General features: G+C 38.4%; 1 protein-coding gene and 1 long non-coding RNA gene across 2 annotated transcripts; one reads left to right on the plus strand and one right to left on the minus strand.

The window, feature by feature from the left end:
- The first annotated feature begins 290 nt into the window (after window positions 1–290).
- Window positions 291–1,264, plus strand: LOC134639523 (uncharacterized). Its single transcript, XR_010095361.1, has 3 exons — window positions 291–480; window positions 665–696; window positions 996–1,264. It is a non-coding gene; the product is annotated as an uncharacterized LOC134639523 (long non-coding RNA).
- A 5,422-nt stretch (window positions 1,265–6,686) lies between these two features.
- vps33a (VPS33A core subunit of CORVET and HOPS complexes) lies at window positions 6,687–13,675 on the minus strand. The gene is made up of 13 exons (XM_063489333.1): window positions 13,549–13,675; window positions 13,189–13,254; window positions 11,675–11,802; window positions 11,371–11,557; window positions 11,159–11,275; window positions 10,875–11,049; window positions 10,282–10,475; window positions 9,859–9,985; window positions 9,640–9,707; window positions 8,965–9,102; window positions 8,706–8,843; window positions 8,445–8,613; window positions 6,687–7,745 (listed from the first exon to the last, which is right to left on the minus strand). The coding sequence occupies exons 1-13, from the start codon at window positions 13,648–13,650 to the stop codon at window positions 7,552–7,554; spliced, it is 1,803 nt and encodes a 600-aa protein (XP_063345403.1). The 5' UTR covers window positions 13,651–13,675; the 3' UTR covers window positions 6,687–7,551.

Genomic DNA, 13,675 nt, shown 5'->3' on the forward strand with positions numbered 1-13,675 from the left:
TGTCAACCTTTTCCTTTCAGTATCAGCAACATCATCTCCAACTACTGATTCTTCTACTACTGTTTCACCAGTTTCTGGTGAGAGCACATGTGGTATCTTAAGACTTCTGCAGCAGAAGAGAAATACGTTTGAAAATGTTCACATATAAAATAATATTTAACTATTTTTGTAAATATCTTTTTAAGTTTCAGTTCTAGAAAGTTATATTGTTTTGAGTGTTTACAGTTTCAAAGAGTGGATCATGTTTTTTGTTGTTGTTTGGTGTATTTTGCAGGCCTCTTGGTGGAACCTATTACTTTGACTCTGATCTGTCTGTCTGTGCTGTTATTTCCAGTAGTTTTAATCCTTATCTACAAACGTAAGAACCGTCATTAATCTTTTGTTCATCAAGAGAAATACTTAAATGCATGCTTCTTTTCTTTTTTTTACCCACAAATCCACATCCGTGAACTTCCCTATCTTGGACAGATGACGGAAATGGTACATAAGATTTTATGTACGACATTAACAGAATCTAGAGATTTTAAAAGTAATAAATTTGACCATCTTTGCTAATTTCTAGTTAAACTGGTTGAAATGAAACCAAATTAGAAATATTATTAGGTAACTGGTATTACCTACTAATTTCTGTTTGTTTGTTTTTCTCTGTCACAAAACAACACAGGAACTGGCACAGCACCACAGCATAACAGGGAGGTGGGTGTGAACTTTTTTTGAGGTTTTATGTATAACTATATCGTGGTGTACTGATACTTAGTCAGCAAACATGGTCGGAAAATTAACGTTATCTCCCCTGGTTGTGGTATGATGGGAAAATACTTCACCGTAAATGGACAGATGATATTACAATAGTGCTTAGGTTTTACAAAGCAACAACTATTATTCACATTATGGCAAAAAGAAAGCAAGTGCACTGAAGGATGTCCTCTCCACATACTGGGAGAGGGTGATGAATATGAAGCATTTAGATGGTATTTTTCATTCTATTGTTGAAGGACTGTACCTATGAAAGGATACAAGAGGAGCTCCGGAAGATAGACTCAAAAAATCTAGAAAACCCTTCTGAATTGGCAGAATACGCTACTGTTAACTTTCAAGGCTGCTTTGACACAGTTCAACCCAGCACCACCGCCTGTGAATATGCTACTGTGAAGTTTGGCAGATATCCAACCACCGGGTCCATCATTCAGCCACCCAGACCGACAGAGAAGCATCTCAACTCAGCAATCCTCAAACAACAGAAAAAATTAAAATAGAAGAAAAGATCAGCTCAAATTTACAGAATGTGTGGTTCTGTTTTTGGTAGCTCTTGATGGCTCGTTTGAATTACAAATGCCATGTGTATTTGTCAACAAGTAGAAAGTAGCATATAAAGATTTAAAATATCCTGTCATATTTGACCACTGACCTCTCTTCAAGGTCAAAAGATTAATATAGAGCTATTTAAAACTATGTTTCCTACTGCTTTTGTTTGTATTATAGGCACATAGGGAATGATATATGGGGATTCAAAATATTTCATTACTTTGGACCACTAACCTCTTCTTTAAGGTCAAATAAGGTCAAAGTTTCATAAAATGCCTTTTATCTTTAAAACTATACTTGAAATTCTACTTGCTTTGTTTGTACTGGCAACATTACATGATATGTATTTGGTATATGGGGATTCTAAATATCAAATTATAGTTTGCATCCAAAATAAAATACCATCCCTTTAAATCCTGCCTGGATAGTGAGCTGTCTTGGCAGAGGTTTCTGCTCTTGGAGTGCTTGTTGTTGCTTTTGAATAACCTGTCCACACACAAATAGCTTTTTGAGTCACAAAGACTTCAACAATGATCTTATTCTGCAGTCTTACGTTTGCAGGAGAATTTCGGAAATGGAGCAAATCAGCAAGATATCTCTAATCAGTATACGAGCTTAGTGTAGCATGTCATTATAGTATACAGCATCCATCTCTGGCTCAAATCTACTTCAGTTACAATGAGTATAAAATCAGCAAGGACCTAGATTGTATAATAATATATCAAAAGGTTGGAAAAGTAGCTGTTATTAAAGACTCTCCTTAAAGGTTAACTAGCCTCCAGAAACTTTAATACATTAAAGCTGCTTCAATAAATATATTCTCCTACAGTGTTTAAGAATGTTTAACACAGTTATGTTAGTGTGCCTTCAATGTATGTATCTGCTCCGGATGATCGATTGGAGTATTGTGCCTCTCAGATCATTAATTCCATTGTTGATGCCAACATTGATTTCTGATGGATCTGTTTGCAAATAACAAAAAAGAAGTTTCCAGTTGCACTTGGTTAAAATTAATGCTATCCATCGGTTATCGGACAAACTGTTTGTTTCCAAAAGGAAAAACAGACTGAGACCTGAAATAATCAGAACTGGTTAATATGGGGGAGTTTAAGTCCATTTAGAGGATCAAATAGCTGGTCATTGAGATCGCTCTTAAAATTGGTTTGAAATTCATTTGAAACTTCATTGTTTTGTTGTGTTGTTATTTTGTATGATTTGAACCTGTTAACTCACAATTGTACTGCAACTGTTTGAGAGTTGTGTTTGTTTGCTGGCTTATTATTTTAATTTTTACAATCTCTGCTGCCATTTTGGCCTCATAACTCTTGAAAGCGATTTTTAATCTCCCTGAGCTTTTAGCTGGATGAATAAAAAATAAACATACTGCATGACATAAACCATACAGAGGGGTTGTGATTGTGGCGCCTTCTACAGACACACTGCTGCTGGTTTGATATGAGAAAGAAAGTCACATCCGGCATGAGAATTCCAGAATAACCATATTCACACAACAGTGCAAGATTTTGCATAGTCTAAATTATTAAAATTAAGCTAAACAGGTAAAACAATATAAGGTCATAATATTCTCTGGGTTATTTTTGTTTATGTGTGTGTAAAAATAGCTAAAAGCACACATTAGCTAACATAAAGGAAGTAGGATGTCTAACAGCATCTAAGAAAAGAAACATTAAAAACACTTCTTGATGTTGAGGCCCAACAGAGGGTCATCTTAGGCCCAATGGGCTATCAGAGTTGCAATACACCGGTGGAAACCATGCTCTGTTCAAATATGAATGCTAAGCAGGTAAGCTAAGCACCTTTTTTTTTTATTTTAGAAAATAAAATGTTTAATAGAATAACCAATTTCTATTGTAAATGAACAAGCAGTTAGCTCTGCGATTACAGTCAACTGAAGCTGTTAACCTGCAAACATCAATTCTCAGACAGCAAAGCCTTTTGCAATGTGCACATAGAGAGGAAATAGAAAATGCTGTCAAACATATATATAATGAAAGGTTTGCACCATGATAAATAATGTTTGGTGTTCTTCTGCACATTCTTCAGGTCAGATGCTACACAGATTTCAGGTTCATATGGTGGAATAGTTTGTAAAAATGTGGCTCTCCTCTGGATCGAACCTTCACACCACCTGAGTCTCAGTCCTCAGGACCTTGTAGCAGACGAGTTCACCCTTATAGAAAACCATACTGATTCTTCTTTAACCCCGTCTTACTTATTTTGAATGCCACACTGTTTTCAAAGGGAAACACCTGTAAAAACTGCATTCACACTGTTTTACTTTTGTTAATGTTGCCTTGCGACTTTCAGTCACAAAACTCATAATGCGCCTCTTGGCTAAAACTTGACAGCAGCTTTTTGTTGCTAACAGTTTTACGTCACTGCAGACTGTTACTAAATAGCTGACTTCACCTCTGTTGGTAATGTTCCCACTTCACTGTCACACTTCCACGTCTTTCTGGGACATTTAAAACGACTCTTACGGTTATTTGTAAAATTGACGAAAATGTGAGATTATAGTTTTAAATAACTATAAAACAATCGCTCTGCTGTGGCTCTGCTTCCGATGTTGTGCCAAATAGTTATTTTTCTATGTGTGTTTTTATATGTACCTTAATATTTTTGGTTATAATATAAATGGGCTGTAGTCAACAGAATTTATGAAGGGGAAATGATGTGTTTTGCAAGTTTATCACTCTGGCTTATTGTTCCTGCTCTGTGTTCTACATTATAACTAATCCAGTCCTTTCTGGCTTCTTCAAGTATCTTTATGGAACTGTGATGTTATTGCAAGTTTTACTCCTCTATTAGCCAGATCTTTCTTTATTTTTATTTTTTTTAATATCAGTGAGACTTCTCACCTGCTGTAAATAAATAATATGTAAAAGTCCCTTTTGCCAAAAACTGACCACAGCTTCTACATTGTGACAGGAATATTTTTTCTGCTTCAGAATGACTCTGTATCACTCGTGAGAGATATATTTGAGATACTTTTTGACAGATTATTGGCCAACAAATCATCTACAACAGCTTTAATACTGGAATGACACCAGCAGGGCTACTGCTCTGTCCTTACCTGTCTGTCTCTGAGACTTAAACCATTTCGGATTATATTGTGTTTTGGTGGTGAATACAGTCTTGCCAACCAAATTTGGTCTTCATCAAATTACCACAAATTTATTGTCATATAAACCTTGAGGCTTTAATCCCTTTCGGAGCAGTTACTTGCTATGTCTGCCTACTGGTTCAGCTTTCTTAGACATATGAAAACCCATCAGAGGGGAAAGCTTTGCTTCCCTTCACTCAGTAGATATTAGCACTGGAAGACAAAAATCAATACACATGAACATTATCATTACCGATGATAAGTAGTATTTACATAAACATTTTTACAATATACATACAATAGTTCAGTGTATACTACACCACCATACAAACATGTTTTATAGCTTCTCTGTGCTCATTTGTAACACGTACATTATTAATATACATTTAAAAACAAACACGCTGGATTCCGACGGCGTTAAAATAAGTTTCACTGACGGGTTTCTCTAAACACTTTGTTTTGTTCACTGAGAAATGTCGTGTCAAGAAGCCACAAGCTCCACTATGTGAATCACATAAGAAAACATGATAAATCCAGCTGTTATTATCGTTTTATGGAAACTTCATAGGCCGCAAATCCCAAGGTCTGCCTGATAAACACCACTAATAAGTCCAAGATCTGGCTTATTCTCCAACAGTTGTTTTTACTTTATTTTCCTATCATAAAATAAGTGGTCCACCTGGCAAGGAGCAAAGCGCCAAACAGCACAGTGTAACTGAAGAGAACAAATTTGAGGATTTCCTTGAATGTCCGGAGGAAGCGGATAAACAAGGGATCCACATCCTGGGGCTCCTGCTGTGTCATTTGCCTCCGACCAAGCTGGGTCAGGTGTCCCATGTTTTGGCCTCGCCCCATTCTTCAAACAAACACATTTGTTAGATTTCAGTACAAAAGAAAAGAATTAGAATCAAGACAGGTGGCTGAAAGTTCATTAAACATATACGTACTGCAAACAACACTGGCAGTATGAATGAATTACATTTAACGTATGGAAATTTAGACAAAAACACCAGGATGCATCTTCATATTAATTTGTATTATAAGCGCAAAGTTATTTATTCCTGGCAATGTAAAAGCCGAGGAAAGACTGGCGTTAATAATTTATCCCCCAAGTTGCACAAAGGGGTTCAGTATCGATCTGCTTTGTTTGCGTACAGTTGCAAATAATATACTGAACATCATTATTCACCTTTCACATTCGCCTTTACTGCTTTTGGATAGGAAAACAAGAAAAAATCTTGCATGGTGAATCTGTTTTTTAAGGTCATTTTTCCCACACTATTAAGCAACAGCCACACCCATACATAAACCACGTTAGTCACAATAAATTTTGCTTATAAAAATGTATACTTTTATTATGTCTCCCCGTTAAAATAAAGAAAGTTTAATGACTGTTATCTTCTTAAAATTTTTATCTTGCTATCAAAAACAGACAAACCGTGCATAAAGTGACAAATGTAAACATGCATGAATGCCAGATAATTCCACATGAGGTAAAGGCATAATTTCTTTTTTTTAAAAAAAGGAAACACTTACACCTTTGTGTTGTTGGAGCAGGTCAGGAGCTGATCAGAAGGGCTCCTGTGCTTCTAGCCCTGAAGTCCAAGTTGATGTGTGCCGTCTTGAGCGTTTCAAGCCCTTATGGGAGAGGAGGAGCCAAAAGGAAAAACTGATCACAAGGATCTGAATCCCCTGGGATTTATTTAATGGCAATAAAAGTGTTGTTGCACCTGCTCCTCAAGGAAACAGCAGGCCAAAATTTACAGATTTAAGTATTCTCTGAATAATTTACCAAAGTAGTTTCCAAGACTTTTACACAAGCAGCATGAAGGAAAAACTACAAAGATTAGCCAAACAGAGGTCACCAAAATATCTGAGTGCTGTCAGCAGGTCTCCCTATATATATAGCGTCAGGCACGGAGAAGGTATTGACTGATACAGAGATCAAACACCCTCCTGCCGCAGAGTTATCCTCTACCGGAACATGGAGCAAATGGCCTCCTAATTCAATCAGTGTCCTGTGCTGTCAAATCATGGGCTGCCGTGGGCTGAGCTCTCCAGACAGCACAGGGCCATTATCGGATGATCAGGAGGCCTGTTACTGCGCTAATTGCTCCTTCAGAGAACTGGAGCACTGCTGAGGAATACACTCCCATCCCTGCTTTTCATCCGCTTGCAATCAGCTTTCCTTACCAAAAATTGCCTAATTTACAATAATCAAAATGGCATATCACATGACCAAGTAATGTGACACTAATTATAGTTTAAGACTTTATTTAGCCATTTTTAATCCAAGCAAAGGAAAACAAACAAAAGCTTTCAAAAATGCAAATCAAATGCATCATTACTCTTCTACGGCACCACAAATATGTTTTAATTCTATATACAGTATATATACAGTAGCAGAAAAGCAATAACGGAAACACAACCAAAGGACAAAGGACAAAGTTCATTAGACATCAATAAACCTTTAAATTGCACGATACGTGTGCAACTCAAAGGGAGGACAGTAAAGATTATGGAATGTATATAAAAGACAGATGTAGCCTCTGGCTGCCCTAAACCTGCTTTCTCTCTAATGTCCAGCAGGGGGCGAGTCCTCTGCAAAAAAAAAAGAAAAAAAATCACCTGATTGTCTCCATTGCTTGTTCAGCCTTTTTTTTTTTTTTTTAGAAAAGAAAAAAAATGTTTCATTTTGTAAATTCTAATTAAACTCCTGTTTAGGGCAAAACAGATGATAAAGCAAGCTATGCTTCAGAGCTACGTTTTGATGTACTACGAGCATTTCTCAGTCAGATCACCCCACGGAAAACACATCAAGAAAAGAAAACGGCCGACACAAACATCAGACTTTGCAAACAGGAATTCGCAAAACAAAGGGTGACATCACTCAGGCGATTAGAAAGTGGACATGCATAAGACTGCAGTGTCATAGTAGGTAACAGTTACTTTGACATAAAGAAATTTTCACAGGGCAACTTTGAAAGAGCCGGTCTCTCTTTAAACTGGAAGAGACATCAATGAAACACCTGCAGGACACAAATGTGGACATAAAAAAAAAAGTAGCTGAGCTTTTCTGGTGGATGGGCTCTTTGATGTGGCCAGGTGTACGTGCAGGTGACTCATTGTGTCGGGGATTCAGGGCGGTCCATGAGGGATTTGATCCAAGTTGTGCCATTTATGAGTTTTGTGGTGGCTACAACATACTCCATCCCGCTGTCTTCCACTTGAGAGAGGAAACGGAGAGCAGCTATTTCTGCATACGTCACACCACCGAGGAAGAACACCAGCGTTGTCCGATTCTCTCCCTGCTGGCCTGTTGGACATTGAGAGGAGATGCAAGTCACTAAAATGCAACATAAAAACTAAATATATTAACAATTGCAAAGGATACTTTACTGTTTTTCCTTAATTCCACCCTGACCTGGTAAATCTTTTAAATACTACCAAATATAAATGTTAATAAAACACAACTCAATGTAAAGCAAATAGCAATCCACCCTCTGTTACAGCACAATTTTTAAAAAATGTGAAAACCCTAATTTAGCCATACACTCCCCCCAGATTAGAGTCCTCTATTATCACCTTTAAAAACCAATGCAAGGCAGGCATGTAGCAACAAGTCAACTGTCTAATGCCCAAACACAGTTCTAATTAGCACATTTCAAACAGAGTGTATAATTAAATTCATTATTCACATCAGTGTAACACCTACTACTGCCAAAATGAAAAGATGGAGTAAAGATGGAGGAAAACAAAAGGAAAACACTGGCTGTCACTCACAAATCAAGCACAGAGTGGTTTTTCAGCCTTTCTATCAAGAAAGGCACACAAAAAAACGACAAGCTAACAGTGGCTGTGTGGCACCATTGGCTACATGCCATAAATCTGCCGCTATTCAGCATCTGACATAAACAAATCCTGTGTCTTATCTACACAGAGCAGGAGGGAGGCTGTTTTTGTTCTGTTGTGAGCAGCAGGGCAAAGAGCAGTCCTAGCTTCTCTTAGTCCTTACGTTTCTTATGGAGCCCAGAGGGAAGCTGTTGTCTCTCCTCAAAGTGTGGGCCGGGAAGCATTTTCAGCACCTCTTCGATGCTGCGCCACCCAGGTCGTGCCAAGATCTGAGTCAGTCGGATGCTAAGTGGAGAATAGCCACTGTACACGTATGAGATGTCGTTGGGATTCTGAAAGAACAGAAAAACTCACAAACGTCAGCCCTTGCTTTTTCATGAGTTTAATCCATTAACTGCTTTCCTTTTTTTTGTATATTGAGTACCTGCTCATTGGCGTCCTCCATCCACAGTTTAAGGGTTTTTCTAATAGTGGGGTAGTTATTCCGTGAGCCTGTCTGTGGCTTTAAAAGACCAGCCTTCTCTAGGTTGTTCAGCGTGAGTATGTGTTCATAACCATAGGTCTTCACACAGGGGGAGGAAAAAAGTTCAGAACCATCCAGTTTTAATTATGACACAGCAATTGACCATTTTTTGATTCAGCAGGAAGCCAAGGGTGCAGAGAAAGCTTCTTTATGTCTTTACCTGGAGAATCTCCCTCTTGTAGTAGTCCATCACCTTGTGTTTGAGGCCATTGTTGCAGACTGACTGCATACAAACCAGACGCAGGATCTTGATCAGGGGATCCTTCTGGGCAATGCAGTCTTCTATATACGTGTTCACCTGCATAGTCACATTATTATACGGTGTTTAGTGAACTTTACTAAAAATCCTGTGAAACAGCACCTATAAAAACACACCTTGCTACTACTGGGTTGGACTCCCTTTTGCCTTCAGAACTGCCTTAATTCTTCATGGTATAGATTCAACAAGGTGCTGAAAACCCTGTTGGATCTATACCATGAAGAAACATTCCTCAAAGATTTTAGTTTATATTTAAATGAAAGCATCACAAACTTGCTGCAGATTTGCTGGGTGTACATCAAGGATGCAAACAGGGTTGTGTAGGGAAACTCCCAGGAGATCAGCAGTTGTGAAATTCTCATACCAGCTCATCTGGCATCAACAACCATGTCATGTTCAAAGCCACTTACATCACCTTTCCTCCCATTCAGATGCTCAGTTTGTTTAGTATCTAAATGCATGGAGCTGCAGCCGTGTGAGAATGGTTGAACGGGTTTACCTAATATATACGTGTGTGTTTGATAACTTGTAACAACTTATCTCAGGGAGGAAAATAGGTAACTAGATGAAAAATACCTTGTCTGTGTCAACACCAGTCATAAATTCCTGCTCCACTGTTAGATTATCAAAGAAGGCCTCGGATGCTGAAACATGAGACGATAGATGATTTACTACATAGTAATGGATATTGATGGAAATAGTTGTCTTTAAAGACTTTAAAGCCAAAAACTGAGCGAGATGTATGCTAAAAAGCATAATGTGATTTGATGAGAAACCATGGGATTATATACGCACTTGTGATGTCTTTGATCAGCTCGGCAATAGAAGTGTGGTTAGCCAGTGAGCTTCGGGCTGCCTGCATGTGAGGCAGCTGGGAGACAAACTGCTTAATTTCTCCCACCGTTTTGGCATTATGGCGCTCCTGAGAGACAAAAGAAGAGATGAAACAAGCATAATGCAGCATCCAAATAATCTTTAACCACTATCACACAAAACACCTCAGTAATAAAATTCAAGGCTTTGACATGCTACAGTTATAATGCACTGGACCGTAGCACTCCTATACTTGTTGTTTGGCCTAGCAAGAATATCTGAAACTGATCTCATGTTGCGCCCCGAAACTACCCGGATTGGAATGAAGGGAATTTCACACTATGATCACCACATGTAAGCAAAGACGGGAAAAAAAAGCAAAAATGTATCCAAAACAAGGCTAACCTCAAAGGCGGCAGATATTATTTTGGCTTTTTTGCTGAGTGCTGCTCCAACAGCATTGAAATTTTTGTCCCGGATTTCCGCATACAGCTCCTCTGCTGAGTTGAGCTGTAACTTCTTGGGCTCTGTTGGCAAATCTTTACTCCCTTCACCTTGCTTCTTCTGTGCAAACTTCTCAGGAGGCAGCTTGACATAACCTGGAGTGAAAGCATAGAATTAAAAAAAAGACTAAAAATAAAATAGTGAAAAATCCCTGAAAAACGTATGGCTCAGGATAGTGCCACTACTAGCATGAAAAGCTACCACACAGAAATGTCTGCAGGCAAGCATCCAAACAAGGATCACTAGACTGCAGACATCATCAAACTGCTGGAGAAACTAACCTCCACCTCAACACTACAATATGAGCAATATGTCAAATATTGGAGAAAAAAAGAAGATTAATTTTAATGTTCAAGTGTAATCCTGCTCTGCTTTTTGATTAAAAATAAAGTTGCAAAAGAAACAGTGGGATATGCAGATGTCAGATACAATAAATATTACTGAGGCTCAACATGCAAACATAAGAATAAGAACTTTAAATGATTTATTCATACCATTATTGATTCCGTAAATCTCGTCAATGAGACCCTCATAGGTGAGCTGTGTGGCCAGAGGGGTGAGCAGGTCAACATTACGATCAAGGAGAAGAAGGGTATCGAACACAGGCAGAATCTGATTCTGACTGCCAGCAAACTCCCTCTTCATCCTCAACATCATGTTGGCAACGAGCTGATAACAAGCAGAGGATTTGTTTATCAGAAAAATGTATTTACCTCGCTCCTGCAGAGCCTCTGCTTTCATATAAAACAGAAATTATTGCAGGTTACACCATGCTCACCCGTGCACATTCTCCTTTCCCATATATCTGTGGAATGGTGCCATACAGAGCCTGCAAGGTCATGAGGCCTTTGGCTGTGTGGTACAGGCTTGTTTGGTCATTTTCCAGGTAGCACTCCTGAGTGAGACAAAGGGGAGTAATTTATGTGTATATGAGAGATTCCACCAAAGCAAGTGGATGATACATATTTGTACTGTGCAACCTGAACACACCCTGAAAGCACTTTCATACTCCATGGACAGCAGGTCCCCATCGTAGGGAATCAGGTCCAGGATATACTCATCGATGTTGATGAAAGAGCCCAGCACGCCCTGCTCCTTCAGCCGCTGTTCGCATAGCATGCTCCGCCGAGGCACGAACAAAATATGAAAGTCTCGGGATGAATGGTGTCTATCCTCACTAAAGAGTAGCACAATTCATGTTGCAAAGTGTGGATAGCTATGAAAAGTGAGAGAAAGGACAAGAAAACAAAACCTTGTCTTTATCGCAGATTGAAGTTGAGACACATACACTCACCTAGTTATATTGTCTGCAATGATGTCCATAAGTTCCAGTCTGGGCCGGACGAAAAAGATGATATTTTTGACATCAGCAGGGGGAAGCCTCCCATTCTTGAGGGTGAACATCTTTTCCACTTCATGTTCCTGGACACACCATAATAAACGACAAGTTAAAACAACACCCTCAGCAACATTAGACACATGACATTAGTGTTAAAAGAAACTAGATAATAAGACATGTGGGCCTTGGCTGTTGTCTGAGTTAATTTAGACATAAATTGTGAAAACACTTCCAAAAAATAATGTGCAAATAAATACAGAATTCCAAGATTTGAAAATCCCATGAACACATATTTCTTTTACACTAGAAAATAACAGAAAACATAAAAGATTTAAAATAAGAAAATGGACCAAGAAAAATATTTGATTATTTTTAATTTGGCGACACCAATACGTCTCAAAAAAAAGGGCATGGACATGTTTACCACAAACTGAGGAGACTAGCTGCTGGACTTTTAGGAGAAGAACACTGTACCTTTTTTGTCTGATATACAATTCTAGCTGCTCAGCAGTTCTGAGTCTAATTTGTTGTATTTTTGATTTGACGATGTGCCAAATGCTTTCAGCTGGTGAAAAGTCTAGAATGTAGGCAGGACAGTTCAGTAGACTCTTCAACTATGAATACATGCTGTTGTAATAGATGCTTAATGTGGTTTAGCAGTCTTTTGCTGAAATGTGCAAAAAGACTGCTGTCCTATCCAGTCTGGATAGGAGCATATGTAAAACCTGTTTTCAACATTGCTTGATATGTAGACTACCAATTCCACAGGCATGAATGCAGCTCCATCAAAGGTGCAGGTTTTTGAACTCAGTGCTGATAATAAGTCAGATGCTGCCTTTCCTGTTTAGTCCTGAGGACACAACGTCCACGTTTTGCAAAAATTATTTAAAGTCTTAATTCATCTGACTACAGAATAGTTTTCCACTTTGCATTTTACATTAGCAGACAGTAGCATTTCTGGATCAACTATGGCTTCTTCTTTGCGTGACAGACCTTTAACCTCTAGTTTTGGATAGCATGGTGATCTGTGATCACAGACAATTATTTCTGGAAGTGTTCATGAACCTATGCAGCGGTTTTCATGACAGAACCATGTGTGTTTTTAATGCAGCGGCACCTGAGTGTTTTTCGTCCCTTGTGCACAGAGATTCATTCAGATTATCTGAATCGGTTGCTGATATGTACCAATCCTGTTACTGACCTGTTACCAAATGTTCCTCCAGCTATTTCATTTTAGTAACACTTACTTTTCCAGACTGTTCTTCGTGTACCAACGTTTTCAGTTGTCTTGTTGCCATTACATTCAAAATGGCCTAATATTTTTTCATTAAACAGTATAAAGCTCTGACGTTTTCTATTTTTTAATGTAAATAATATATTAATTTAGGAGATTTGCAAATCATTGCATTCCCACAAAGCACAGCTTCCTAACATTTTTAGAAATGGGTTTGTAAACAGAAAGCACTTACCTTCAACAGAGAGTACTGAGCTATTAGTCCAAACGGTCCCGTCAGATATTCGTCCCAAACAATGGCCTAAAGTAAGAGAGTAGGAGCAAACAAAGCTTTGAATCGTGAGTAAGCAGAACTGAAGATATTCTTTCAGGCGATACTTGCTAACTGTTACTTAGCTATTAGCTCGAATATTTTACAATACGACGCACCTACACAGATATTTCTGCGTTATCTGTACTGTTTTACACATTCAAAATAAAACTATGACTGTAATGTTAACTGACAGTCTCGTTGTAACGCTGAGGCTCAGAGACCACATTAACTACCACTACCAGTGTTTGGACTACATTTCACAGGCGTATGCGGGTTTGTCACCTTGCTTCCTGCGCATTTGTCCAAAAACTCTCGAAGCTCTTTTCGTGCTGCTTCTCTCAATATGTTTAAATTCACTCTACCGTACGACAAGTGAGCAGCCATTTTTTCCTTACTAGCAGCACAACAA

The sequence above is a fragment of the Pelmatolapia mariae genome, linkage group LG12 (genome assembly GCF_036321145.2).
Source record: "Pelmatolapia mariae isolate MD_Pm_ZW linkage group LG12, Pm_UMD_F_2, whole genome shotgun sequence".
Lineage (NCBI taxonomy): Eukaryota > Metazoa > Chordata > Actinopteri > Cichliformes > Cichlidae > Pelmatolapia > Pelmatolapia mariae.

Bases quoted from the DNA above. Each gene is read 5' to 3' on its own strand.
- vps33a (XM_063489333.1), bottom strand. From the start codon at position 13,650: ATGGCTGCTCACTTGTCGTACGGTAGAGTGAATTTAAACATATTGAGA. The intron at 9,986-10,281 runs GTTAGCCTTGTT...TTTGTCTCTCAG, and splicing joins TAATATCTGCCGCCTTTGAG to GAGCGCCATAATGCCAAAAC. The intron at 8,614-8,705 runs GTACTCAATATA...CTGTTCTTTCAG, and splicing joins TGGAGGACGCCAATGAGCAG to AATCCCAACGACATCTCATA.